This window comes from Watersipora subatra, chromosome 3, assembly GCF_963576615.1.
Source record: "Watersipora subatra chromosome 3, tzWatSuba1.1, whole genome shotgun sequence".
NCBI classification, from domain to species: Eukaryota; Metazoa; Bryozoa; class Gymnolaemata; order Cheilostomatida; family Watersiporidae; genus Watersipora; species Watersipora subatra.
The window spans coordinates 46563104-46590488 of NC_088710.1; the positions used below are offsets into that span (position 1 = coordinate 46563104).

The following is a 27385-nucleotide window of genomic DNA, read 5'->3' on the forward strand; positions in this document are numbered from 1 at the left end:
AGGCCAAGGCAAGGACTGTCGATGATATGTTTACTCTGACATATACTGCTTTAATGCTATAGAGGGAACAACTCCTATGCTTTCAACATTCTTGTACTCCATCAGTGAAAATACATTCGATGTTCAACAGAGGGTGTAACAGCTCAGACTTGCTCTTTGACTGTGCCAGTATTAACAGTTTGACATCTGTTGCAGTGCTGGTTAAATTGTATTGTTCTTTTTGTATTATAGTTTGTTAAACATTTGTTATTAAATTGTTTGTTCCAGTTTCAGCTATTTCTTTGAAAAATACAAAATGTCACGAGGTATCTATTTTGGACTGATTGTTGTAATGGTTTAGTTTGTGTTAGCCTTATTTCCAGGAAAGTTTGAGATTACAAAATCTTTACTCTTGGCTGTCGAGTCCTTGTAAAAATTGAAAGCGTTAACATTTTCTGCTAGATTAAGTAATTTTTTGTAGGGAATTATTTCAGTGGCAAGTACATAATTGTAGTAAGTTTTAACACTATCTTATGGTTATAATATCATTTCTTGCTCACTGATTGGTTGAGTTGAAAGCTTCACACAGCCTGTTCTCTATTATTGTTGCTTTATCGCTAACAGCTCAGTTCTTAGGTCCATTCCGTTATATTAACCATCAGAATGTTCACCGGGATGTGTGTTTGTTTATATAGACTTGCTTGTCTTCATATCTTAGATTAAGGTGTCTAAAGGTCTGAATATCAACTGTATCGACAGCCATGGAAACTCGGCGCTACACCTTGCTGCCTACAGAGACCAGCAGAAGATGGCAGCATTCCTGATGCAAGCCGGAGTCAAGTCAGACATTCGTAATAAAAATGGTTGGAATTCACTTTATTCATGCAGGAACTATTAATACTAGTAATAGTATGCTACTAGTTGACTAGCTATAGTTGTCAGTGCACCAGTTGGTTCAAAGTACTGCTTGGCTCTAACTATAAAGTGTTGTAATTGCATATTCCACTTTGTCATTGAGTGTGTGTGCGGGTGTGCGGGCGTGGTAGGTGTGTGTGGGGTGGGTATGGGGTGGGGTAGGTGTGGTGTGGGTGGGGTGGTGGGACATGTCTGTTAGTCTGCGTATACGCTATACATTTCCACATTTTTTGGCCGATTTCATCCAAACTTTGCTTGCATATGTTCTGTGCCCTTACGCCAGGTCGCTAAAAATATTTGGTTTCAAAGTTCTGTCTGGGTCCTGAGAAGCAGACTCTTAAGCAACTACCTGCAGGCTATCTGTCTGAGAATGAAGAGAATCTCAGGCATCGCTGAGCGCACTGCTAATCAAACTATAAAGAGACAACTCAAACTATTGGTTGACTCAAACTCTTTGCTTTAAATATAATAGAACCCCATTTTGCATAAATGGGGTTCTATTATACATGTATATAAATATATTTTGTATATACATAGTACATATATAATCCTATTATATACAAAATGTTACCAATACAATAGAGTTACCAATACAATAGAGTTAGCAATGCAAACAATTGGTAACTCTACTATTTCAAGCTCAATGTTATCTTTACGATTGAACCTCAACCTGTGGTTGACCGATCAGACCTTCTATACCACTAGCAACGGTTGCTCTCCAAAGGCTGGTTCACACTATATTACTGTACTTCAGTGTCACACCGCACTTTGGTAATTTCTGGTAATAACATAGTTCATACTATCACAAACCCATCTGCCTTTACATCAGCGATTAGTCTGTGGTGTAGCATTCTCATTATACAATGCAGTCATGGAAATGATGATATACTAGTCCTGCAGTAACTACTAGTCCTGCAGTAAATGTCATGAAAGACTGTCATCGCCGACATATGGCGATATAGTGTGAACCAGCGTTTAATCAAATAAAAGGACATGACATATAAAAGTGCATAAGCTAGTATTTACTGGAGCAACAGCGCTGGTAAGTCTTGGAGAATCTTATTTAACATTTTAAATGTTTGCTATTTACAGGCCAGTTGGCAGGGGATGTGGCGAGCTCACAGGCAGTAAAACAGGTACTGAGTCTACAACCACTCAGCGACCTGCGTAAGACTGTCACGCGATTCGAAGGGGTGCTTTATAAGAAGAGTAGATTGTTTGGTTTTAAACATAAATACGTGGTGCTTGACAATGGGGTGCTCTCTGTATTCAATTCTAGGTGAGTCTTAGGGCTAAACTAACAAATAGCTGTGAACTGATAGAGAGCGAGCATTGTATAACTTTCAGGCATTGTGAGTGGGGTTTCAGCAAAAAGCATATCGAAATTTTTGTTATTTCGACGTAATCACTAGCCTACACCGACTACCAAATTTTAATTTCGAGAAATTTTTGTTATCGTATGTCGGAAAAAAGTCTAAAAGATTTTTCTGTTCTCGTATGGCAAAGTTTATCACCCGAGGCATTGCATCGTACCCCGAGGGCACACTGTATTAATCCTTCGTTTTTTCGTGACGTTATTTTATCACTGTCGGCCATCTTTATAGACAGTTTTATCGTTAAAAATACGAAGCTTTTGCAATGAATTTTTGAAAACGATGCTTTTGTTTGCAATTTTTTTATTGTAGTATCAAAACAACACCGAAAAGTACTATTAAATAAAAAAAAGACGATCGTTTTCTACAAATATGGCTGCTTTTTCGTGAATGAGCACATGGGCAAACGGCTTGATGACGTCAAAAGAAACGATGGATATTTTAGCATGTGCAATCGCTAAAAGGATATACGGTATATGATAAGAGAAATATACGGTAAATGAGAAGAATGGCTCAGCCTTGTGGTTACGCTTGTTTGCAAGCTTGCAGTTGCAATCTTCGTGAGTTAAAATCCAGCTCGAAGTGCATTTTTCATTTCTAAAACTTCATCGCTATAATTGGACAGACGAACAACAAACTTTGAGATTTATATATATATAGATTTGAATATATATATTTATTGCATCATGCTAATTACGTACATCATGTAATTATGTGTATTATATCCTATATGTATGTTTATATAAATATATACATTTGTTATGTCATACTAATTAACATCTAAAATTATTAATAATATTATCAGGAAACGGTTATATTTTGATGCCAATTATTATCTTGCAGAAGTGTATAAGGACCAAAATGGGTATACGAGGTGGGCTTATTTCATCATTTCAGATAACGTATTATATGACCTCATTCTGTTCACCTGAATTTATGATACAACCAGTTCTAGCGTTTATATATTCTATCAGCTTGTACTTGTTAATACAAGTCATGTTTGAATCAAAAATGTTATTATATGATGCAGGGCGGATGCGTCGAGTGGTGCTAGGCGAAGGGTTTTCAAATACCTTGATGATGCTCAATGCATGGTTAGTACCAGCAGTTTGCTTCTTGTTCTATTGGATTGTGTCATTTGGTTAGTTGTGTACCAAGCAACCCCCTTAAGCCGGGTTGGTTCCCGTATATACAAAAGCACCGGCGACAGCACCACAGGCTATCAGCAGTGAAATGTGAACCTACGTGCCGGGTACTGCCGATAGTTGCCGGCAGCAACATAAAAGTTTAGCGCTGTTCAAATTTTGCGAAGAGCAGCAGGCAAAACCTTGCCAAAATGCACTGTACAGGTGAAGGTCAGCATATCGAAACGGCATGGCGAACGAACATTTTTATGCGGTATTAGCGATGCAGTTTATGTGAACAGAAGCCGCCTTGCGTCGCAAGCGTTTAGCTGCGCTGTATTACCGCCGCAGTCTGGCAATTGATATGGGAACCAGGCTTTAGCGAGTCTTGATACTGTGGTGGCTATATCCAATCAATGCTGTAATGGCGGCCTTTATCTGATAGAGGTTGATACCAAGCAGCTGAACCAAAGTTTCTGACATCGACATTTTGAGTTGGGAAGAGCAGTCGAAATAACCGAAGATTATAAGTTTGCTATTTAACTCGTATTAAACCATAGGTAACAACACAGTCAAGAGTCAATTGTGCGTAGGTAACAACACAGTCAAGAGTCAATTGTGCGTAGGTAACAACACAGTCAAGAGTCAATTGTGCGTAGGTAACAACACAGTCAAGAATCAATTGTGCGTAGGTAACAACACAGTCAAGAGTCAATTGTGCGTAGGTAACAACACAGTCAAGAGTCAATTGTGCGTAGGTAACAACACAGTCAAGAGTCAATTGTGCGTAGGTAACAACACAGTCAAGAGTCAATTGTGCGGTGGTAACAACACAGTCAAGAGTCAATTGTGCGTAGGTAACAACACAGTCAAGAGTCAATTGTGCGGTGGTTTGCATATGCAAATATTGGTTTAAGAATGGCCAAAGCATAACTAATAGTCGATGGCCAAAGACATGTTCTAGAGCTTGCTCTACTCTGTGACAAAAATTAATATAAATCGCTTGTATATTTTCTACACACATTGTCCAGTCGATCAACAGCTCCTCAACATCGCAGTCATAGACCTCTAGCACGTTAATAAACTATTTTTCGACCTACTGACGTGTTACCATAGGTCTACTGAATCATCGACGCTACCATGGGCTAATAGAAATGCACTCAGTAGTCAGATGCGTGAGTGTAACCAGGAGACTCATGTTGATCATTTCACGTTGTTACTAATCAGTTTAGCTCAGAGTTGGTTAGTTGCATCAGCATCCTACAAATTATGATACGTATAAGAAGCAACAAATAGAAATGAATAATAAATGATTTCATTTTATCATCCACATTCGTTCTCTTTGATAAGACAATGCTTTGTAGAAAGTACGATTGGTATAAGCTAGTAAAAAAGAACTGTGGTAGTTGCTTGTAATTGTTCGTATATAGGGTGTGATGATGTGTGGTACAGAAGAGAGAGTTGATAGTTTCAATAAGTATAATATATTGTGAACTCTTTAAGTAATAACATATCACTCAAATCAGCTTGAGCAGGAATTGCAATCGTTCATGGTAGCAGAGCTAGGTATATGAAAATGTAGTCTCCATAACCTTTAACAATATAAACAAATGAGTCTCTCACAATGTTTTCGGAATTGATGAGTAACTTTGATGAGTAACTTAATTGGTGAGTAACTGAGAATACAGGCTGGGCTTGTATTCAGACGAATGATATACCGGTTGTTATTGTTTCATCGATTCACAACGCCAATCAACAACTACTCGCTCTGCTACAGCTCAGGCTGGTGGCAAAATGAAGATGATACACTATTCTAAATAAATTATAGATATTGATTGATCAATCAAGTGCACACAGTATGGGAATGAGAAAGCAATACCAGGATTGTAGCGAGTCAAAGCGTAAGGGAGACTTTCAGGATGACAACTACAAATAATTTTCCTATCGTATACCGTAAACCTCGTAGACTTTTAGGATGGGAACCATAATTTTCAACCTTCCACAGCGTCCCATGCTGACGCAGCGCTGATAAATATAAATAAATGAATATTCTAAGAAATGTTCCTCGATGTCTGCATTCTCTTCCCAATATATAAGTATAATTTTTGTCCTGATAATATTAGTAGTGCTCATGAGTAGTCATTATTCAGGGATTATCACCTTTGAGGGATGCCAAAGCTCAGGTGACACCTATGAAGGCTTTAATAAGCCTATTACTGAGTCACATGCTGTAGTAACACTAATTATAACTGGGTTACTGTTAGTGAGAGTTAATGCTTTCAAGGTCAGCAACCGATTGACTGCGGACCCGGTATGGGAATATCCTCTCAAATGATCTGTCTTATATATCTTCTGGCCCAAATTTAATCCTGCCAAGGGTGGTTGAAACTGCCCAATGACAGCTCAGCTTTGTAAGCCTACGTCCAAATGACGATTTTCAGAAACTCGCCTACTGCAATTTCCCAGTACCCAATTCCTGTACTAGCTGGTAACTAGTTGGATTGCCATTGCTCATTTTAGTGGACATTTTAAGCAATTTACTAATATGATCATAGAAAAGTTAGTTAGATCTGTTTAAATTAAGAAGTTGGAGTTCCGTTTGATATAAAAAGAAAACGATATTGTTTTACTGATCAAATTTTTAACATTGTTGCTAGGTGCAAGTGAGAGATAACCTTGGGATAGCATTGGTCTACAGCGATGGCTCGACACACTTTTTTAGGGTCGAGGCGGAGGATGAGGCCTGCCGTGATAATATTCCAAGACAGGTGAGTTCAAGGCTACTCCATGTATTTTTTGAAAATTCATATAATGGAGTTGCTTATTAACGGTTTTATTTAAAATCAGTGTTCCAATTAAGAGTTACTTTTATTTTACAAACACACTGTAACATTCCCTTGTGTGAAAACTGTTAACGTACCAAATTTTTCCCTAATGTAAGACTGGCTCAGTGATTTGTCATATTGCCCAAATATTTATTGTTTATGATTTTGGTGTCATGTTTGAAAGCTATTTTTACCATATGAAAGCGTATATACATTACTAGCTGCATTACCCGCCTACATTAACAGATTCACGTGCGGCATAAGGTTCATTGAGAGTTGTCTTTCATACTGTTAAACAACTCCAAATATGCAGTCTACTGAAATTGTTGCCCTGAATATGCATACACATATTATGATGTCAATAATGTTGGGGAAAACAATGAAAATCTACAATGTGTTTTACAGCTAGATGCGTGTAAAATCTAGTAAATATTCTAGATTCATGTGTCTAGATTCATGTGTCTAGATTCATGTGTCTAGATTCATGCATCCGTTCATACCCGTCTATGGCCTGGCCCGTCATACCCGTCCATGGCGCGTCTACCCGCCTTGGCTGACCAGTCTTTACCCGCCGAGCAGTTGACCATCGTGCTCTTTCACTCGCCTCGCTATCAATCGCCTCGCAATCAATCGGCCCGCACCCGCGTCGCAATCAATAGCCTTGCACTCACCTCGCAATAAATCGCCTCGCAATAAATCGCCCCGCAATCAATAGCCTCGCACTCAATCGCTTCGCACTCAATCGCTTTGCAATTAATCGCCTCGCACTTGCAATCAATCGCCTCACACTCGCAATCAATCGCCTCGCACTCGCAATCAATCGCCTCGCACTCAATCGCCTCGCAATCAATCACCTCGCAATCAATCGCCTAGCACTCAATCGCTTCGCAATCAATCGTCTCGCCAACTCATCCGGAAAGCCGCGCCTGGATACTCTTGCTGCACTCGAGGTGAAAAAGGTCTCCCGCGCATCCCTGAGTGACGCCACGGCTCCAAACCGCTAGCTGCATTACCCATTCACGGGAACAGATTCGTGTACAGCAAGAGGTTTATTGAGAGTTGTCTTTCATACTGTAAAACAACTCCAAATATGCAGTTTGCTGAATTTTTTTGCCCTGATCACACTATGCATACACATATGCCGTCATATAGGTCAATAATGTAGGGGAGAACAATGTAAATCTGCCATACGTTTTACAGCTAGTCTACAATGCACCAGTCTCAAACCACTCAAATCGGAGTTGCCCTATTTGTGTACAGAGAACTGATAATGAAATTGACATTGCTAGGCAAACTGAAGTTCTTCAAACTGGCAGTATTGAAAAGTTTTGCATCTTTTAAAAAATTATAAAAAATATTTTGCTATCGCCAGCATTTATTAAATGGAGACTTCTACATTCCTAAAACACTAATCATAGCTCACCAGTTTTTCGTCTATAGCCTGTGTTTTGACATGGTATATACAAACAGTAATGAGGTTGTGTCAATAAAATTTATACGTATAACAGATATCATCAGTATGATGTCAAGGCAGATACAGCATTAGCACTTTACAATAATAAAACAAAGCGCCAACATGATAGCCTTTGTATTAGATACAATAAGGAAAACAAATGCATGAAAAGATATATATATATATATACTGAAAAATATGTTAGAAAATGCTGCATGTGGTATAGCAGAACATGAAGGACATAAAACAATAACACAATGTTAGTTCAACGCAACACTTGTGGATAGACAACATTTGTGGTTTTTCTGTCGGGCGTATGAAGAAACAGTTTTCGGCGTGTGCCTACTTTTGAGCAGGCGACGTATAGCTGGTCATGGCTGATGCAGGGTGACAGTAAGTCGATAGCAGCTGCTCTCTTTCTTTTCACAATAGCGTATCGCAACCCTCGGAGTACTCGTGAAAGTTCTGTAATAGTAAGTTACAGTAGGCCTACTCGTAGCTGGAAAAAAATTAGTAACTCGGCTGCTGAAGGAAATGAACGTGACCCACTATCACGAACAGCGGCAAATCCAACGTTATTAAGTAGTGGAGATGTGACAATTCATAGACAATACAACATCGTATAAGAAACACTTACCTTTTTGATGTGGAAATTTAGTAGGTGAGAACTGCGTTTTCTCAGTGGCTCCAAGAAACAAACGTTTACGTGACCTTCTCGGTACACGTTGGCAGTAAATATTAATTGCATGTAAATAACTACTCATTAATTTATTTTATTTAATGAATATTACATTTGTATAGCTGTATAGACACCTTTGTATAGGCCGCAGAACTCAGGAAGGTGCTTTTTAACACGGCAGAAAATTTGCTGTTTAAAAAGCGTGCTAACTGGGGATTTCGGTTAATGCGCTCTAGCGGTGAAAGAAAAACAACAGACTCGCCACACATTTATATAAGCCGCTTGGCTCAAATCGTCAGAGAAAAGTAGCGGCTAACAGTCTGAAATTACGATATTTAGTACTCATATTAATTCAGTTTTCTTCGTACAACCGAAATTCGTACGACGATAATAGGAAAAAATACTCTATAAGGCGGACACTCAATCAAACAGACAGACAACGATTGCCATTTATATAGGTAGTAGATCAGTAAACCGGTACGCTGGACTTTACTTCAATGCTATTATAGAACAGTTACGTGTTATCCATGTACATTTTAGTCCATAAAGAGCAATGACAATGCAATATTTCTCATCTAAAATACTTGTAATCCCACGACCAAACACGAGCGAAACAAGTGTTTGGGAGCTTTATGATAAATGCATATGCGCACACAAGTTCCGAAAATTATGCATCAACGCCGTACCCAAACCCTTGTACCGAAATCTCATCAACAAATTTAACCATTTTCATTTGGAGTCATTCAAGTATAATAATGATAAAAAAACACATATAAACCTATTTAAATATGTTACAAAGTCTTTGAAAATTCTTGACAATATCCTAAAACTTAGCCATCTGATCGGATTATACATAAATAGACAGATTAATTTGGCCTAAAATTGCCATTAAAACCTAACAAGCCTTTTTTAATCAAAATTAAGACTGGCCAATGAAACGCCGATAAAGCCGTGCGACAGAGAGTAGAACCATTAAGTCGTGCGCATTCACGAGAAAAACGTGCACATTTCACCAGTCTATAGCATTGTCCAATTGCTGAAGATTTCTGTAATTAATGTAGAAGTACTGAAAAGTAATCGTTTCTTTTTTGCCGATTTTAAAGTTAACTCTGACATTTTAGACACTTATGAGTAATTTGGTATTCCAACTGATGTCCAAAGTAGTGAAAGTAAAGGAAATGACGATGATATTTTTCTAACGATTCTTATAAGATTATTACAATATTTAATTATAAGAATATTTATTCGATTTTATAAGATTATTATAAGATCTAATTATAAAAATAATCATTCGAATTTACAAGATTGAGGTATATAGTGACTGATGGTGGGCAATATGTTACTGTTTTTATTATTCTAAAGATTTTATTGATGATACTACGGCTGTGCCCAATATCGCGGTACTGCCAAGCCGTTTTTAATATCTGCAAAATTAAGTAATAGGCCTAAAAAAATTTTATAGATATGCAGCTATTTCTATGGCAACCAACTAAAATCTGTTTAGATTTTTAAATTCAGCATAATCTATTGCATGTAAATACAAAAATCTAGATAAATATCACAACTTCTTGATATTGGTTGCTATGACGTTTTAAAATGTAAACAAAATTGTGCATTGGTTTTCGTTTCTCAAACTTTAACACCAGTTTTCTCAGAACTATGTTTTCGCACTAATGTTAAACATGCATTCAGTTTATTGACCATAAAATCTGTTGTAATTAAGCTGGAATCAAATTTTTTTGCAAAATAACAGAATTTTCTCCTTCTGCTAGTGTAGATAACTCTAAATCTCACACCCGACTTAACCATGGTTTCTGTGATCATGACCCATTTCTTCACTTTGGTTACAGATCGCTGTCAAAACCATTCTACATTCAACACAACCAACTTTCAAACTGCGTATTTTACACAGCAGCTTGCCATTTTACTTCTAATATTGCCATTTCTCCTATTGCGGGGGAGAGATATAAACATATAATCTTTTCCTTTCATTATTGCTGTTTGTTGTACATAATACCAACGAGTACATTACAGCTACCATTGCAGCTACCATTGCAGTTCTCCTATTGCATTGCAGTGCCATTTGACTGCTAATATTGCATTTCTCAACCGGCAGTACCCTTTATTTTTTCCAATATCACTTTGGTCGTGGGCTGTATGACGGAGGAATTTCTAGTATTTATTTTAGGCCTATTGTTTATAGGTTAAACACTAATATTTCATTTTTAGAACATAGATACTACAGCAATATAAGAAATGCTGATTGTAAGTTGCACCTACTTTAGATGAACCTACAATGTTTTTAATACTAAAGCCCAAAGCAATGTGCAACTCTGAATTGCCTTTTTAAATATTTTTCAAATTTAATCATTCAGCGCATGAACCAGTTCATATATAATTACATTGAGAGACTTGACTCTTTTTATCAAGAATTAGTTTTGCCACTTTTAAAGCTTCCCTTTCCGTACATATCGCGTGCATAAAGATGCTGATGCGAGTAAAACTCACGTTGTAATGTGAGCCATACAGATCCTAACAGAAAGAACAAGTGAAGATAGGTCAAATTAGTCTCAATACAAAGGCTGCTGAATATTCAAATCAATAGCTTAAAATGCCGATTTACGAGCAAATGAAATGGATTGAATCAATTTGATAGTCAAAATTTAAAATATTGTTACGACTGCCCTAGTTCATTGGCGGTAGTTTACAACGGTGAATCTATTCGTTATAATATGCCAAATCTGATGGTAATGATCTGCAATAAAATGTGACATTATTATGCACAGTACTGTATGCCATGCTTACATTCAAGACAGTTGGTGTGAGCAAGACTTGTATGCTACAGTTTTGTGACATTAGGTAACATACCATAAACTTTTAATTTAAAAGTTTATGGTCTGTTAGAAAACTTTAGTTTACTATGCACATACTTAAAAATAAGTTTTAATCTTACACTAAACTTAATTCTAATTTGGTTTTCATTTTTATATATTCAGCTTGGCTCTTTTTGTCTTGCTTTCAGACTCACTTTCTCCTTTACTTTCAGCTGGCCCTTTTAAATCATTTGCTGTTCTCGTAAGTGGCCTCTCACATACTCAGCCATCTAGCGACCGCATCGTATGCTCGTATCATCTGCTTAGATCTCAAGTTTGTTATGTATCTCAAGGAAAATGTTTGCTCAGATTTTTCCTCGTGTCACAAATTTCTTGTACAGTGGAACCTCGGTTCTCAAACACAATCCGTTCCAGAAAGTTGTTCGAAAATTGAGTTGTTCGAGATCCAAAACAAGTTTTCCCATTAGAATTAATGTATATAAATTTTAATCCGTTCCAAGTTGATTTAATAGCTTCGGTAAAGTATTTTTTAACATTTTACACCATAAACTGTACTGTATACTGCATACTATAAATAAAAACGAGTAGATATAGATCGTGTTTAATTTTGATAAAAGATTTTCTATCTATGAATATGATGAAAAAAGAAAACAAAAAGTAAACATTCCGTATGTTTTGCTCTTAAAACATCGAAAACATTAAAGGTTACGATACAATACCAAAAATTGCGGAAGTTGAAAATGAAACAGCAAAAAAATGCAACAGATCAGTTACATCAAAAATCGTGCGAAAAATATAAATAGCAATGGCACGTTTATTTCACATTTTTGAAGAAGAATCCTCCAAAACAATTTAGGGTAACTCGACTGGAGGAGTTGTGTTTCTAGAAAATCTCTTCGGTAGAGGCGACGTCCTCCCACATGGCTCCTTACTTTTGTAAAGAATTTATGACGCGAAACTTGTCCCTTTGTTTGAGAACCTTCCGAAAGTGGCTCATAACAATGTCGTTTAACGTATAAACATGCTGTTTCCGGACCTGTTCCGAACGTTTAATTCCAATGCGCATGTTCCAGTTTGGTCGAGAACCGACTTTATGGTCAAGATCCGAGACGAACAAATCTCAAATTTTTTTGTCGAAACCCGAGTTGGTCAAGAACTGAAGTGTTCGAGAACCGAGGTTCCACTGTATGTCAAAACATAACCCTTGTATGCTTTTTTTATTTATAGCACGTACAGTCCGCCTTCAAGTTACGATGTCCCTGTTATACAATTTTTTTTCACCTTATGATATGGAACACAATGTTTTTTCGTTCCCAATATATGACAATTTTTTCGCCATATGATATCAACAAAAGTTTCTCTCAAAATTAAACTTGTGCAGTCAAATTTGGCAGTTTCGAAATAATGAAGATGCTGATATGCTATTCACCAAAATCCCTCTCACAACGTTTGAAAGAGATATGATACTCGCTCTCTCTCTCTCTCTCAGTTCAGCCTTGTTCATTATTAGTAATAGTGAAAACAAAACTGGAAACAGATCGGTAATAAAATTTTAGCCGATGATAAAGTGGAAGTTTAGTAACATACATACTAAAAGTTAGCTTAAAGTATGTTTATTAAGCTAAATTCATTAAAGTCAAATTCAGTGTTGTGTTATACGTCTGTCTTGAAGGTAAGAACTCCCTATGGTATGTACTGCCCATAGTGCATTGTAATGTTATACGTCTGTCTCGGAGGTAAGAACTCCCTACGGTACGTACTGCCCATAGTGCATTGTAATGTTATACGTCTGTCTCGGAGGTAAGAACTCCCTACGGTACGTACTGCCCATAGTACACTGTGAAGTTACATTTTATTGCAGATCATAACAACTAAATACACCAAAGTTACTGTAGGTAACTATAGTTACTAAGGTTAACATATTATTTTATTACTAATTTTTAATATGTACAGTACATAGTATAATTATATAAAATTTTGGGTGTTCCCATTAGATAATTGCTATGGGTTTCTATACCCCCCCCCTATGGGTTGTATACCCCCCCCCCTATGGGTTGTATACCCCCCCCTATTCGACATTCTCGCCTTACAGTGCCAACACTGGAATGAATTAAAATGGCGAAAGGTCCAGTGTACTATTATCCAGTTTTTGATCGTCTCAAAGTTCCTCAATAACCCATCTGAATGTGCTTTTGCAGAAGTGGATAAATGCAATCAGAAATCACATAGAGTACAGTACCTACTACATTCACAAGGGGCTCAACCATGCAGACAGCGACGAGTTTGGGGATTTGCTTCCTCTTAGCTCAATGACTGACGCTTTGCAGGTGGGAGCAAAATCTACTCTTATGTAATCCAAACTATGTTTTGTAAGAAGATCGGTTGGTTATTTGTCGATAAAAGAAAACATTTTATTTTGATGAACATATGCATAGGCGTGGTGAAATAAGTTTTGGTCATGTAAACAACTTTTTGCTTTTTACAGGAATTAGCTAGTTGGAATTTTTTTGCTTCACATTTAAGTATTCTGAGAATTCTCTCTACATTTGTTATTTGTGGCCATTTTAGCTGATGCACGTTTCCTGTGACTAATTAACTAACTGCCTACTAACTTGGCAGAATATGAAGCCAACATTGCTTTTATTTGGTTTCATTTGCTGCAGGGATGACATAGATAGCAGGGTTTCATTTTATGCAGTATAAAATTATTAAACATCAATCAAAGGTTTATGAATTTTGCATAAAATTTAATAATTTTTACATTAACTTTATAAATTTTATGTAGCAAATTCATAAGTTCATAAAAACACATGTATGTTTAGATCTTTGTAGAAAAGAATTAGCTGTAGCACTAGGGACCATTTAAAAATGGGAAATTTAAAGCTATGTTTCTTTAGTAGCAACTTTGCATTTTTGAGGGTATGGTGTAGAGATGTCCCGATTCTAAATTCACCAGACGATTCAGATACCGATCCGATATACCGATTCTTATTGAATAATAATCCGATTCAGATCTGTTGTGTTGCATAGATAATTGTTCATTTTATTTTAGAAAATATAAATATTAATGTATTTATTTGTTTGTATTTATTTATGTTAAAAAGAGATATATAATTATTCACATACCGACAAACCGTGCATGTCGTAACAAAACAGTCTGTTTCTAGTAATTTGTAATTAATAATAGTAACACCTGTGAAAGAACAGCGTTTTTAAATTTATAGTAAGACCTGCAATAGTTTGCCCACAAGAGCTAGCTCATCAAATGATCTGTAGGACCATAATTATTAAGACAAACTTCAAAAGTTAATGTGTAAATAAATATAATAAAAAAGAGAAACAAATTAAATTCACAACACAAGCAAACGAGAACCACCCAACAAACAAGCTATGTATCATCAGGATCAAGAGAAAGAGAGGTAGATAAATTTATGATAGATAAATTTATGCATCGTCTACTCAAATTACTTTCGTAATGCTAGTAAATAGAAATATCACACTGCATTCTTGTTTCCCTTCTTTATTATCTTGTTCGTGATTGGCTGCAATAAATCCTACGTGTAACTGGGGAATACCACACTTTGTGATCACGTCCTGACTAAAGCAAAAAGGATCCTCAGCTGTGTTGATGTTGATCAGGCTATAGGTATGAAGTAAATAGTGAGACAGGCTCGGATATCATTAGGTAAAAGTAAGAAACTTGCAGCTGAGTGTCTTTATTATTGTAGCAGGCTAAAATATGGTTTTCTGCTAAATAGTTGATCTGTAAAAAATATCTGAAGCTTCAGATGTTTAAGAACAGATTGGCCGATGCCGATTCAGATACTTAACACCCATATCGGCGCCGATACCGATTCTAATATCAAAATCGAGGCAATTTAGAAATAGCCTTTCTGAATGTCTTCAGATTGTACAATGCCACAGGTTCATTTCTTTATATTTTATGATAAATGTTTATATTAAAGTTTTAACTTTTTTGGATTCAGGTAAACCATATAATAAGCAATAGAATTAGGCAACAGACAAAACCCTAGAGTTAGGCCGTAGCAATTATCACAGTCCAAAGTAGCTTGGCCTGTACTAACTTTTTGAAGCAATTTTTAGAAAACAATTAGTGTACATCTTTGTTGTCCCTAACCATTGTGGAAAGCAAGAGAACGACAGAGCAACTGCTTCTCAGAAATATTAGTTGCCTTTAACAAGCTAGTCAGGTACATTGAGCTATATTTATAGCTTTGCCTTATAAGGCTGCGGCTAGCTCACACCTAAAAGGTTTTTTATTTTATTTCAACCAGTTCATTGAATTTTTGTGGTGCCTGTAAAGGCTTATTTATGTTCCAAGTTGGTGATGATTATTATATCTAGTCTAACTATATGTATAGCTAGAATGATCACTCTCACTTAGGTATGTAGTTATTAGTGTGTGCGCGTGAGCAGTCCTTTAGATATTGAGTATGACGTCTGCTGAGCTGAGTCTGTGTGTGTTTTTAAGAGCATTTGTTTCACAAACAATGTCTCTGTGATCTTGGTTGGACATGTCTGAATCCAGAGACTAGGGAACCTCAACGACTGGAGACATAACCAGTTGTAGAGAGTAATTTGAGGTTGGATGTTATTCCTGTCCCCACCAGTGACCTTTTTGGGAATTGAGCCTCAATCTCTATGTGATCGTTAATGTAGTATCATCATACTTATTGAATACTGTATCATCATTCTTCTGTACCACCTGTAGAAGAAAAGAAATGAGAGTAGCATAAAGTGATGAAAACAAATTGTATATATATGGCTATGTTGACGAGGAAGCCGACAACTGCTGGTTGTAGAGTGTAGACCTAACCCAACCCCCTTACTCGTTATTGTTCCATATAGCCTATTATATGTTAAATCAAGGGTAACCATAAACATCGACCAGTCAGTGGCTAGAGCAATAATCGCTCCACCAATCAGATTGAAGTGGAATCTGGCATATGAGCCGCGTGTCAGAGGCTGGCAGTGGCTCATTGCTAAGCACATGTTTCCCCTGCCGCTGTGTTGGGTGGCTATTAAAGGATTTCTGCTCTTTGCAGACTGCTCAGGCACATCAAGCAACTCTTGAAAAGGAAGTGAGCTCACTAACTACTCTCGCTGGAAGGTTACGCACGGAGATCACTAATGAGGGTAAGAGCTAGTATATCATGTCTCGTCCGTATGGCTTCCATCTGACTTCCACCGTTCATTACGTGTTAGTAGATGTTCTAGCTCTGTCCCATCTACAGTAGGCTGTGTTTAGATTATGGTCACTTTAAGTGGGCTGACTGTTACGGAATAGGGTTGGATGTATTGCGGGTAGCATCTTATAGCTACCCATCTGCTTCTAGAGCATTGCCTTGTATAGCTTTGTGAATTTTGTTGAAATTTAGAGTACAACTAGATGCTTTAACAAGTGGGAGGTGGTGAATGAGTGATTGTCAGCTAGTCAAGCACTTATACCTGTTAAATAAGTGTCTCTTAGCTATTAGGTTGACTATTGACACTTAGTCATTTGACCCAACTGTCTATTAACAAGCCTTTGTTCAACTTTGGATGTTTATCTAGCTGAAAGCGTTCTTCTAGTGATAGAAACTCGTTTTCGTCAGCATTCCCCAACTGTAAGTTTTCATCAGATTGCAGGCGTTTGCCCGACAAAAGGCGTTTGTCCGAGTGCAGACGTTCTTCCGATTGTAAGCCTTTATCCAACTGTCGCTTGTTTCTCCGAAAGTAGATATTCGTTTGACGACAGTTTATCTAGAAACACCAACAGTGAAATATGCATAATGTTAGCTTAGGATCTTGAGTCGATGAACTGCATTTTGGGTTTAAACAAAATGGTCCTATTGAACAAAGACCTTGAATTATTAGGTTTCAATAGTGCAATGCACTTGTTTTCGAGGTGTGAAAGGTCATTTCTCTTCTCTATAGCTATGTGTTAACCATAAGCTTCAACTAGAAAAGTTTAATTTTAGGCATGATTAAGTAATAGTGGAAATAATTGAATGCTTTTATAATATGGAGGTGTTAGACAAGTAAATCATTAGAAATAACACATTCATCACTTACAATAAATTACCATTAAAACATGCATGATTCCTCGCAGGTTAGTTAACTGAAGCAAACGCTTCAAAGCTTGCATTAGACTCAGTACAAGTAGCGTTACTAACATTGTTTAGCCAAACAACCGCAAGTATTAATACACATGGCCTGAAACTGATGGTAGTGATGAGGTTACGCAGACAGTTTACTTAGCGACTGCTCAATTCTCTCCCTCCCCGCATTAATCCTTTAGGGTAGGTTTCAGTATTTACCCTTATTTAAGCTATGATTAATGTCCGCAGTCAACCAATATGGGCCCTATATTCATTTCCTTGAAACGCATAGGTGTCAAGTACTAATCTCACGTTTGCTTCGAGGTGTCATGAGAACCAGCACACCTTTCAATTCCTTCATCGATGTCTATCAGACGGAAACTAGGGACCGGCGAATTATCCCTGTGTGAAAAAAATAGAGTAAAGAGTTAATTTCGCTCTGATAACTCTTTACATCGATTTCACTAGTCTTAATAGAAATCAGCTGAGTTTAAGCTTGATGATTTCTGGTTTTGAGGAGTCAAGAGTCGGGCTATTTAACTCGTGAAAGGATTTCATCATATTATGACATGTTTCTATTGTCCATTCCGATCAATCGAGTTCAGTGTTTCATAGCTGAGCTCCAACTCATTACACTTTGGAAACTAATTAAATCATTGCATTTCATAATGAAGATACGCCTCATAGAAGTTACTAGCCTTCTAGAAATGTATTTGTAGGCAATTTTGTGCAAAATTTTTATAAACTAATTGGTTTTCGGGTCAAAGCAAAGTAGGTTTACCTTTCAACTTACGAGTTCATTTTGCGCGGTTGACCTATTTCAATTTATAATGTCAATAGCCTTATTTTTAGTTCCTATTGTCTAAAAGTTTAGCAATAATGATTTTGATTTTCAATTACAATTAATTAAATTTAAATATATACAATTGAGCACAGTAGGAATTATAGCACTAGTGATCTTGAGTGCAAACTAGATATAGCCTGCAGCAGTTTGATATTTTGCCAATTGTCATATCCTTCTAGTAAAATCTTACTCATAGGATGTGGTCATTGGAGGGTAAGTATTTTAGGAAATCTTCTCTGGAACTGTTACTTTTTTGTATTTTGTGCATTTCCTGCATTAAAGGAGGCTACAAGAATCAGCCTTTACAGAATGGAAATTTACTCAAAACTGATGACTTACTCACTCACTCAAATTAAATAAATTTACTGCAAGGGCCTGTTGGAAATAGTCTTTGCATTGTTTGAAATTTTATGTGCTGGAAGTCTAATCAAAGCGCATGGCATTGCAGCTACCTATCATCCATCCTTGAAACATTCAGCTTACGTTTATTGTTGAAATAGAGTTCGCGAGTTGAAAAAGAGATAGCATTACAGTAACGCTTGGCTGAGCAGGTCGTAGTAAGTGCACGTCACTAGGCTCCCGTCACTAGGCTCCCGAGTGCTTTCACCAGAAGCCTTAACCGAGCATTTGGGTGTATAAATATAAAAATATTTCAATCGTAATCTTCACACTGATAAAGCGTGCTGCTGGTTACCTTGTCTCTGTTTAGCGTTTGTTAGTTGTTAATACTAGTAGCCTTAGGGAAATGCAGATTAGCATCTACCGTTGATGTAGACCACCAAATACGGGCTTATTATTGATGTGGTCAGGGTTGTGGTTATAACAGCTTGTCTATTTGTCCTCAGCGAAACTGAACTGGCATCAATAATAAACATTACTGTTAGTTTTCTGTTCTGGAGTGTAGAGGTTTGTGACTAGCTTCAAGTCAAATCTTCTGAATGTTTGAATATGGAATCAGGAGGTCACACAGCTTAGTCTGCTGGGTTCGACCTCAATTTTAGATCACCTCTACATTTGAGTTTCACAACATGCGCTGTAACATTGGAGCAAATATTTGTCTCAGCTGATGGAGTAATTTACAACATATAAAGCTCGTAGTTTTGCTAGGCATGACAGTTCTATTAATAAATGTAAAGAGAGATAACAGAGCTTAAGAAAATAAGGTAAAAATTATATATGTTAATGGCATTTTAACACACATGTTTTTCAACACAAAGCAATCCATCGTTTTTTTTTTTGACGTCATCAAGTCGTTTGCACATGCGCTCGTTCACGAAAAAGCCGCCATTTTTATAGAAAACGATCGTTTTTCTTTGATTTATTAGCACTTTTAAATGTTGTTTTGATACTATAATAAAAAATTGCAAACAAAAACATCGTTTTCAAATTATCATTGCAAAAGCTTCGTGTTTCTAACGAAAAAATTGTCTATAAAGATGGCCGACAACGATAAAATGACGTCACGAAAAAACGAAGGATTGTTGCAGTGATTTAACTCTATATTTACGTTTGATGACAACAAAAGCCCAAACGAATCAATGATCTATAGATAATTCCCTGTATCATGATTTAATATCAAATATGCGATGCTTTTAACATTTGAATTATTTTTTAATTATATACGTTGCTAAATAGATTTTGTCAGTTAGGAGAAAGATGCTTTTAGATTTTCTGCTGATAAGAAGATTATAGTGCGTGAATGGTATTGATTCTAATCATATACCCTTTACATGTATAGAGTCTTTACTATAATAAGAACCATGTCCATCTGTCCGAAGATATGTTTAGATGTTTAAAAAAAAAGAAAACACCATATGGGATTTGAACTTACAACATTAAGCTTGGTAACCCGGCACTCTACCACTCAACTGAATTTGGGAATAATTGTGCAGATCGTTATTTTCCCCGGATGATCTCTCATGGCGCACCTCACTTCCACGGTATTAGTTGCAATAGTTATGCAACAATTAATGTACATATATGCAATGTACATATATGTACATTACAGATATGTAGCGTACATATCGTAACATGCGTTATAGTCGAGCTCGGTAGACCTCAATGGTGGTTGGTAAGGTCGTGCTTTTCAATGCTCCTTAAGAAGGTGTGGATCGTTGCTAATACGTGGAATGTAGCTAATACTTGTAGGCTAGGATGAGAGGATCTGTGTGGTGATGTGGTAAACGCTAAACCTGTTATTGTGGGATTCAAATGTTAGTCATCATCTACTAGAGCAATTACAGCAATGCATATCTTTCAGAGTGGTGCGTGGAGGATAATATGTCAGCATCAACAAATGTTTATAACATGTCTCTGTCACTCTGTTACGGTTTTTTTTCATGCAAACCTCAAAGGGACATGCATAGGAGGTCTTACGGTACCCTAGTTTTGGCTGTTTTGAACCCTTGAGTGTTTTTGTGTTTAATTGGTTACTAAATGTTATGGTTCCTTCTCAGGAATAACCATAAATCAGGCTCTCCTCTCGTATCAGCAATAAATCAGCAATTGAATTCAGTGAATCGTAATAGCTGAGAACTTTTAATCTTGTTTTTATGCGAACAAAAATTGTAATAGTTTGTCAGTAACGAGAGTTTAAAAATAAGTGTAATGTCAAGGTTGTTGAGATTAGAGCTTTCTTTATGCAACAAGTTTAGTAATTATACAAAGTTTAACTTAGTTTCTTATGTGTATATATTTCTCTATTTTCTCTATTTTCTATGTCTATGTCCAGCTAAAACTACAACTATTAATGTCTTGGAATTAAAATGCCGCATTTGAATGGATTTGAACTCACCGAGATTGCAACCGCAAGCTTTAAATCCACCCGCTCTACCACTGAGCTATACAAGGCATAGTGGTCAATGTCGTTATCATTTACCGTATGTTATTTGAGCATTGTGCCCACGTGTTACGATGCCCCTGTTATAAAATATTTTTTGCCTAATTCTAAGAAACACGGTGCTTTTTCATTATTTTTTGTTAGAGCGAATCTTTTTTGCCACACGATATCAACAATAATTTATTTCGACATTAAAATTTGGCGATTTGTTTACTGATTTTATACGTTATTGGGAGAGTTATATATTGCTTGCCATGGTGAGTACAAAATGCACCAAAGTCATTGTAGGTACCTATGGTTACTAAGGTTAACTTATTGTTTTGTTACTATTTTTAATGATGATGATTTTTACAAGGAGGTAATTGCATTAGATAATTATTATTGGTTTCTATACCACTCTATGTACGTCTATAGCCTATGATATTTTTGCATGCCAACACTGGCTTGCGAAAATTGGCTTGCCAATTTTTGTGTGCCAACATTAAATCGAACTAAAATCATATAATTGTATACCAAATAATTTTTCATTGTAATCATAGCAAAACAGACGATATTTAGCCATTACTTGCTAGTGATTTCACATTTTCGTTTAAACACCTCTACATTTTTATTTTTTGTCCTAATTTATTTCACCGAAAAGCTTCTTTCAAGTTATGAAGTTTAAAAGTTACAGTTGTTTAATAAAGTTTGAAAACCTTTACAGTTGTTTGTTATTTTCTCTCCTAATTTGTTTCAACTACACAGCACGCTTTTCTCATGATGTGTAGTTTGAAAGTTAGAATGGCAAATGTTGTTATGTGTTAAATAAAAATCAACTTTCTGACCAAAGTCTTTTTTCTTACTCGGGCAACGCCGGCTAGTACAGGGGTCAGGAACCTTTTTGACTGAAAGAGCCAAAAAACTCACACATTTCAAAATTTGATTCAAAGAGGGCCGTACGTATATTTTAAATCTCGAAAACATAAAATAGAAAAGGAAGACCAACAAATTTAGTATGTTTGAGCAATTTTAGAGTATAAAAAACTGGATTTATTTTGAACAACAATGTTCAAATAATAATTTTTTCTTTTAGCCATCTTTTAGTTTTAAAAGTTGACCTTTTGATATAAAAATAACTCATGCAGTCTCTGTGCATGTTGCGGATTAATGCCAGCGCTTTATTTAAAAAAGGGCTTTCTAGGCCAGCGGTCACAGCGGCGCACTCCTGTCTCACCTAGCATCACTTTCTCGAAGTGTAGAAAATGTTTAAATGGAATAGCTTGCACAGCATTTTTTGCTCACCATTTGAACGTGTCATTTCCATCTTTCGCAAGACTGAAACATTCGATAGAAATTTGTGAGTAATAAAACTCGCTCACTTGCAGGTTATTTGCAAGTTCCATCTGGTGGATGATGCAACTTAGACTAGCATGCCAACACTGGAACAAATAATGGAACATAGTGATATAGAGCTAAACGGTATAATTGTGAGAACTAAAAAAATATGAGGCGAATTTGATTAGCCAAAACATACACCAATTTAAACCCTAATATGGTATAACACAAACCGGGTTGCCTTTAATTCAGCATAAACCCTTATTACATGATGAATGCAATTAACTTCAACAAGAAGCTTGTTCTGTAATACCAAGGCTGGAGGGCGGAGAGGGTCACAAAAGAAAGGCTAGGAATGGCCTCAGTCTTGGAACAAAAACTATATGAAGTACACCGAAAGTGACAAATACAAGCCTATTTTCTCCTTGTCATATATAAATCAAATTTTTAGTATTCATTTTTAAATATTTTATTTAAACACTTTCTGTTCTAAAGGGCATTCTAGTATTTTAAAGAGAGCGATCTTCCTTACAAGTCAGGCCACTGTTTTAATGAGTTTTGAGTTTGTAAAATAAAGCTGCTGTCGCTCAGCCATCCAATCACAACAAGCTAAATACATAAATATCAAGCTCTAGTATTATTCAACACTAGCGTGGGACACAATGTCACTAGCGTTAGATTTTCTAGATTTTTTCCTAGTCTGCTTCAGCCTTTATCAACCACAATGAACCCAAGTTACAGGTTTGCTTGTCACATAGTAAGGTGAGCTTGTCACATAGTAAGATTAGCTTGTCACATAGTAAGGTGAGCTTGTCACATAGTAAGATTAGCTTGTCACATAGTAAGGTGAGCTTGTCACATAGTAAGGTGAGCTTGTCACATTATAAGGTGAGCTTGTCACAAAGTAAGGTGTGCTTGTCACATAATAAGGTGAGCTTGTCACATAGTAAGGTGAGCTTGTCACATAGTTAGGTGAGCTTGTCACATAGTTAGGTGAGCTTGTCTTACCTAACATATCTAACAAGTGAGTGTATTTTAGGCTCAAAGGAAGCAGTGAATAAATGCAACAATATCGCAGTCGTCTCCCGTGATATGTGCAATGTCCTCCATCACTGTCTAACGCTATTTACCCAGCAGGAACAGGTGGGTGTTTCCCTTTTCATTCAATCATAAGAAGATACTTGAATCCTCAGCAAAGGTTTGCATGCTGTAGAACAATAAAGTCTAACTAGGTCTGACGACATGGTATGACATCACAGTTTCCTCGAATATAAGCACCCATGTGTGACATTACTTTCAAAAAAACATTCTCTATCCAGAAAACAGACTCACAAAGTGTTAGGAAAAGGGTAACTTTTTTGGAAGAAGTGCAGTTAGGCGATTGCTGTCAGAGTGTAGAATAATATGTATAGTTGATTTGGCAGAGGTAGCAATTTAAGGTTGGAAACCCTTTTTTTCTCACCATCAGTGACCCTTTTTTGAGAATTGCACACCAACCTGTTCACAAGTCTGGCACTTTAAACCACTAGGCAGGCCATGGCTGCTAGAGGGAGTAAACTTCAATATAAAGGTCTTGTCTGTCTGTTTGTCTGAAGGCACGGTTTGTGGTTGGGGAAAACAGATTGCATTGTGCAGGGTTCAAACTCGTACATCAAATGATGCCTGAACCAAACTGAACACATGAGCAAATTTTAGAAAATGAGGTAGTTATATAACATTATTTACGGGTTCATTTTCATGTCCATTTGCGTCTAGACAAAGATATTCTCACATTTAACAGATGTATGAAAACCTCTAGCATAAATTGGAACTGCTCATGAAACCTTTCCAATAATTCCTTGGATATTTACATCTATTGAAACTAAATTTTTCTGTAGTTTGATTAATGTTATGAACCCAATGTATTTTAATGCTTGGCTGTTTTTACCTTTAACGGAAAACTTTTTCTAGGAAAAAATGTCAATGTAAATGACAATGCAATTGTTATTATGGTCACAAGTTGTTGACAATTCATAATAGATAATAAATATACAGGGTGATACTTCAATAAAAGTAATGGAAAACCCAGTCACGGCCAATTACGTCACAACTGAAGCCAATTCTCATTGTTCAGTTTATTTGCCAACATGGCGCATAATCTAGAAAAGTCAGTGAGTAGCCACTGTAAATGTTTATATGGCAAGTCAGTTCTGGGTTTCGTTAGCGTGTAACCAGGCATTTAGGGAAGAAAACTGTCTGGAATGCTGAAATCATTGTTAGTAGGTTTATAAGGTAGTTTTGTCTCACACTATGTACTGTATTTGTTTGTAAACACAATTGAAAGATTAAGTTTATGGTAGCCAGTTAATTAGAAATAACAATGCTGCATTATCCTGATGGAAAATAAAGCACAATGTATTCCCAGTAAGTGTATCTCTGTCATTCATAGGGCTCAATTAAAATTCAATAGTGGTCTATGCAAGGGTATCTTAATTAATAACGCAATCAATGGGTCTGCTAGTGTTCTTTGTAATAATGGTAGTAGCCTAGTTATTCGTGACTCCCGTTCTATGTCATAGGAATAGCTCCCTTTGACCTCTTAATATAATTGAAGACCTCAACGGAAGAACGATCAATGTCACAATTGTTCAAAATTGAGATATAGCCATTTTAAAGTTTACAAACTTTTTTTGGAAAGAATTACAACTTATATCATAGAAAAGGTTTAGCTGGTGGTCAATAAGGATGTTATCTGGGAATGGGATCAACAAAGAAGCGGTAGACATAATTTGGGGTGGCTCAACATGGCCTAAGTTAAAGCCACTACATGGAAATTAATCGATTTACTTTGGAAATCATTGACAACTCTCTACGCATTATGTTTTATTAGGCGATAATGTTACAATGGTATAATATTCTAACTTTAAACGCTAAATCGCAGTAAAATATGGGGGTTTACCATCCAAATTTCAACCAAACAAAAATAAACATATCACAATACTACAACAACAACTTTTTTAATGTGTCCTAGAAAAACTGCAATATTTTGTTTTGCATTACACTACACGCTTTTGCACACACTTCTTTTTTGCTTATTGGTACTCTTCGGATATTTCCCTTCACTCCCACTGCCTCTGTCCATTGTATCAAGTTAGTAACCCTTTCACTGCCATTCATGTACAAATTCGTGTTCAATCAACGTCGGAATGTTGAATGTTTAAAACGTCTTAAAAATTGTGGTAATTAAACGTATACGTTGTCTTAGCTAAAAAAAACTATTCATCGTTTGACCTAAACACAGAATACGTGTGTACATTCAATAAGTATCCATTCAAAAAGCGTGAGTGATATACAATGTACCGTAAAACCTCGTAAAACTTTTAATTGAACTGCCTCGGAGTGTTGCTCTTAACGAATCCCAGGTAAAGTAAAGTTATCTTTGCATAAACTTCAAGAAAAATCGACAAAATTGATCGTGGGTAAAACGCTCAAATGAAAAATATGTCTTTTCTTTTGAGCATTTCAACAACGATCAAGTTTTGCCAATGTCAATCTGAAAAACGTCCTGGCAATAACATCATCTCAAACAACAAACCAATCTCAAGTGATAGAAAAATCTCTATACTTTTTGATAAAAACGTTTTAAACTTTACATTAGAAGCATTTAATTTGAAACAAGCCATTTGTGCTTTTGATTTATATTATAGTTTGTATATGTACATGTATCTACTAATAAATAAGTAAATACATGGACTTGTGACAGTGCTCTGATAACTTGAACGCTCTGATAATTCGAACACTTTTGCTCGGTCCCGTGAACTTCGAGTTATCCATGTTTGACTGTATTTATAAGATGCATACTTTTACCTTTACTTTTTTTATCTATTACGACGAACTAGAATGACACGAAATGTATCTTTTTAGTACCTTAATGCTGGTTCACACTATATCGCCGTATCTCGGTGTTGATGCCACAATACTTCGGTGATCGTCGACGATAACGATGTTCACATTATCACAAACCTATCCACGTTTGCATCAGTGATGAAGTGTTCTCATTTTTCTTTTTAAGTTTTTGCGAATAAACCTCAATTACATATTTTTTTAATTTGTAATATTCCGATGTTTCAATTTCAAATGTGCCATCACACTCACATTTCCGGTTCTTCCTAAAGGCCAGTTCACACTATCGCCGTATTTCAGCGTTGATGCCACAATTCTTCAGTGATTGTCGATGATAACCATGTTCACACTATCACATACCCATCCGCGTTTGCATCAGGAAATGCTCCGTGACGTAGTGTTTTCATTTATCTTTTTAAATTTTCGTGAAGAAACTTCTTTGTTTTCTCGTGACTGAAATCAAATACTAGTCCCGCAGCAACGATCACAAATGGAAGTAAATAAATCACGCTATCAGCGACCGCGAATCACCATCGCCGATTCACATTTGAAAGGCGATCATCGATGCTCGGTGAAAGACACTCGGGGAAAGTTTGACAGCTGCAAACTTTTCCGATGTGTCCACGTTGCTTCGGCGATGTCATTGGTTTACGGTTCACATAACCGATGATGAACGCCGAAAGGAAAACGCTGACAAAAGCCGACATAGTGTGAACCAGGCTTTAGTGGTGACAGTTTTTGGTTTTCTCGTGAAAATGGTAATCCACTATTACACTCTGAGGGTGCATCATAAATAGGGCATGGAATGCATTTATGTAGAACTGTTCTACCTGATCGGTTGATAGCGTAACGAAAACTATAATAAGGGGATTAAATATTGAAATGAGAGTGCTGATGCGTTTTGTCATCCCTATTGTCCGTTTTTGTCATCCCACTGCGTTTCCATGATTCGAATCATTCGCATTTTGCGGATTTGGAGTTGTGCGCTAGTTGCGCATTAGGTGTTTCCATGGACTACTCTACGACATTCGCATGATGCGGATTGACTCAGGCGCTTTTTTGAAAAAGGTAAATAATTGTACGCAGGAAGTTATTAATAGTTAGCAGCGTTGTTTAGTTGCGCGCGACAACCATGCTTAGCTCAGTGGATACAGCGATACATTTTTTTTGTTGCATGGTTTTACTTACGCTATGTTTCGGAATCAGCATTGCCATAAGAAATA

General features: G+C 36.6%; 1 protein-coding gene across 1 annotated transcript in view; it reads left to right on the forward strand.

The window, feature by feature from the left end:
• The window catches only part of LOC137391955 (oxysterol-binding protein-related protein 1-like), an 88929-nt gene that overhangs the window by 17029 nt on the left and 44515 nt on the right, over nt 1-27385 (forward strand). The window contains exons 7-13 of the mRNA XM_068078530.1: nt 698-842; nt 1987-2173; nt 3298-3361; nt 6049-6159; nt 13381-13509; nt 16249-16339; nt 23320-23423. Coding sequence (XP_067934631.1) covers nt 698-842; nt 1987-2173; nt 3298-3361; nt 6049-6159; nt 13381-13509; nt 16249-16339; nt 23320-23423 — 831 coding nt within the window. The remainder of the gene's footprint in view (nt 1-697; nt 843-1986; nt 2174-3297; nt 3362-6048; nt 6160-13380; nt 13510-16248; nt 16340-23319; nt 23424-27385) is intronic.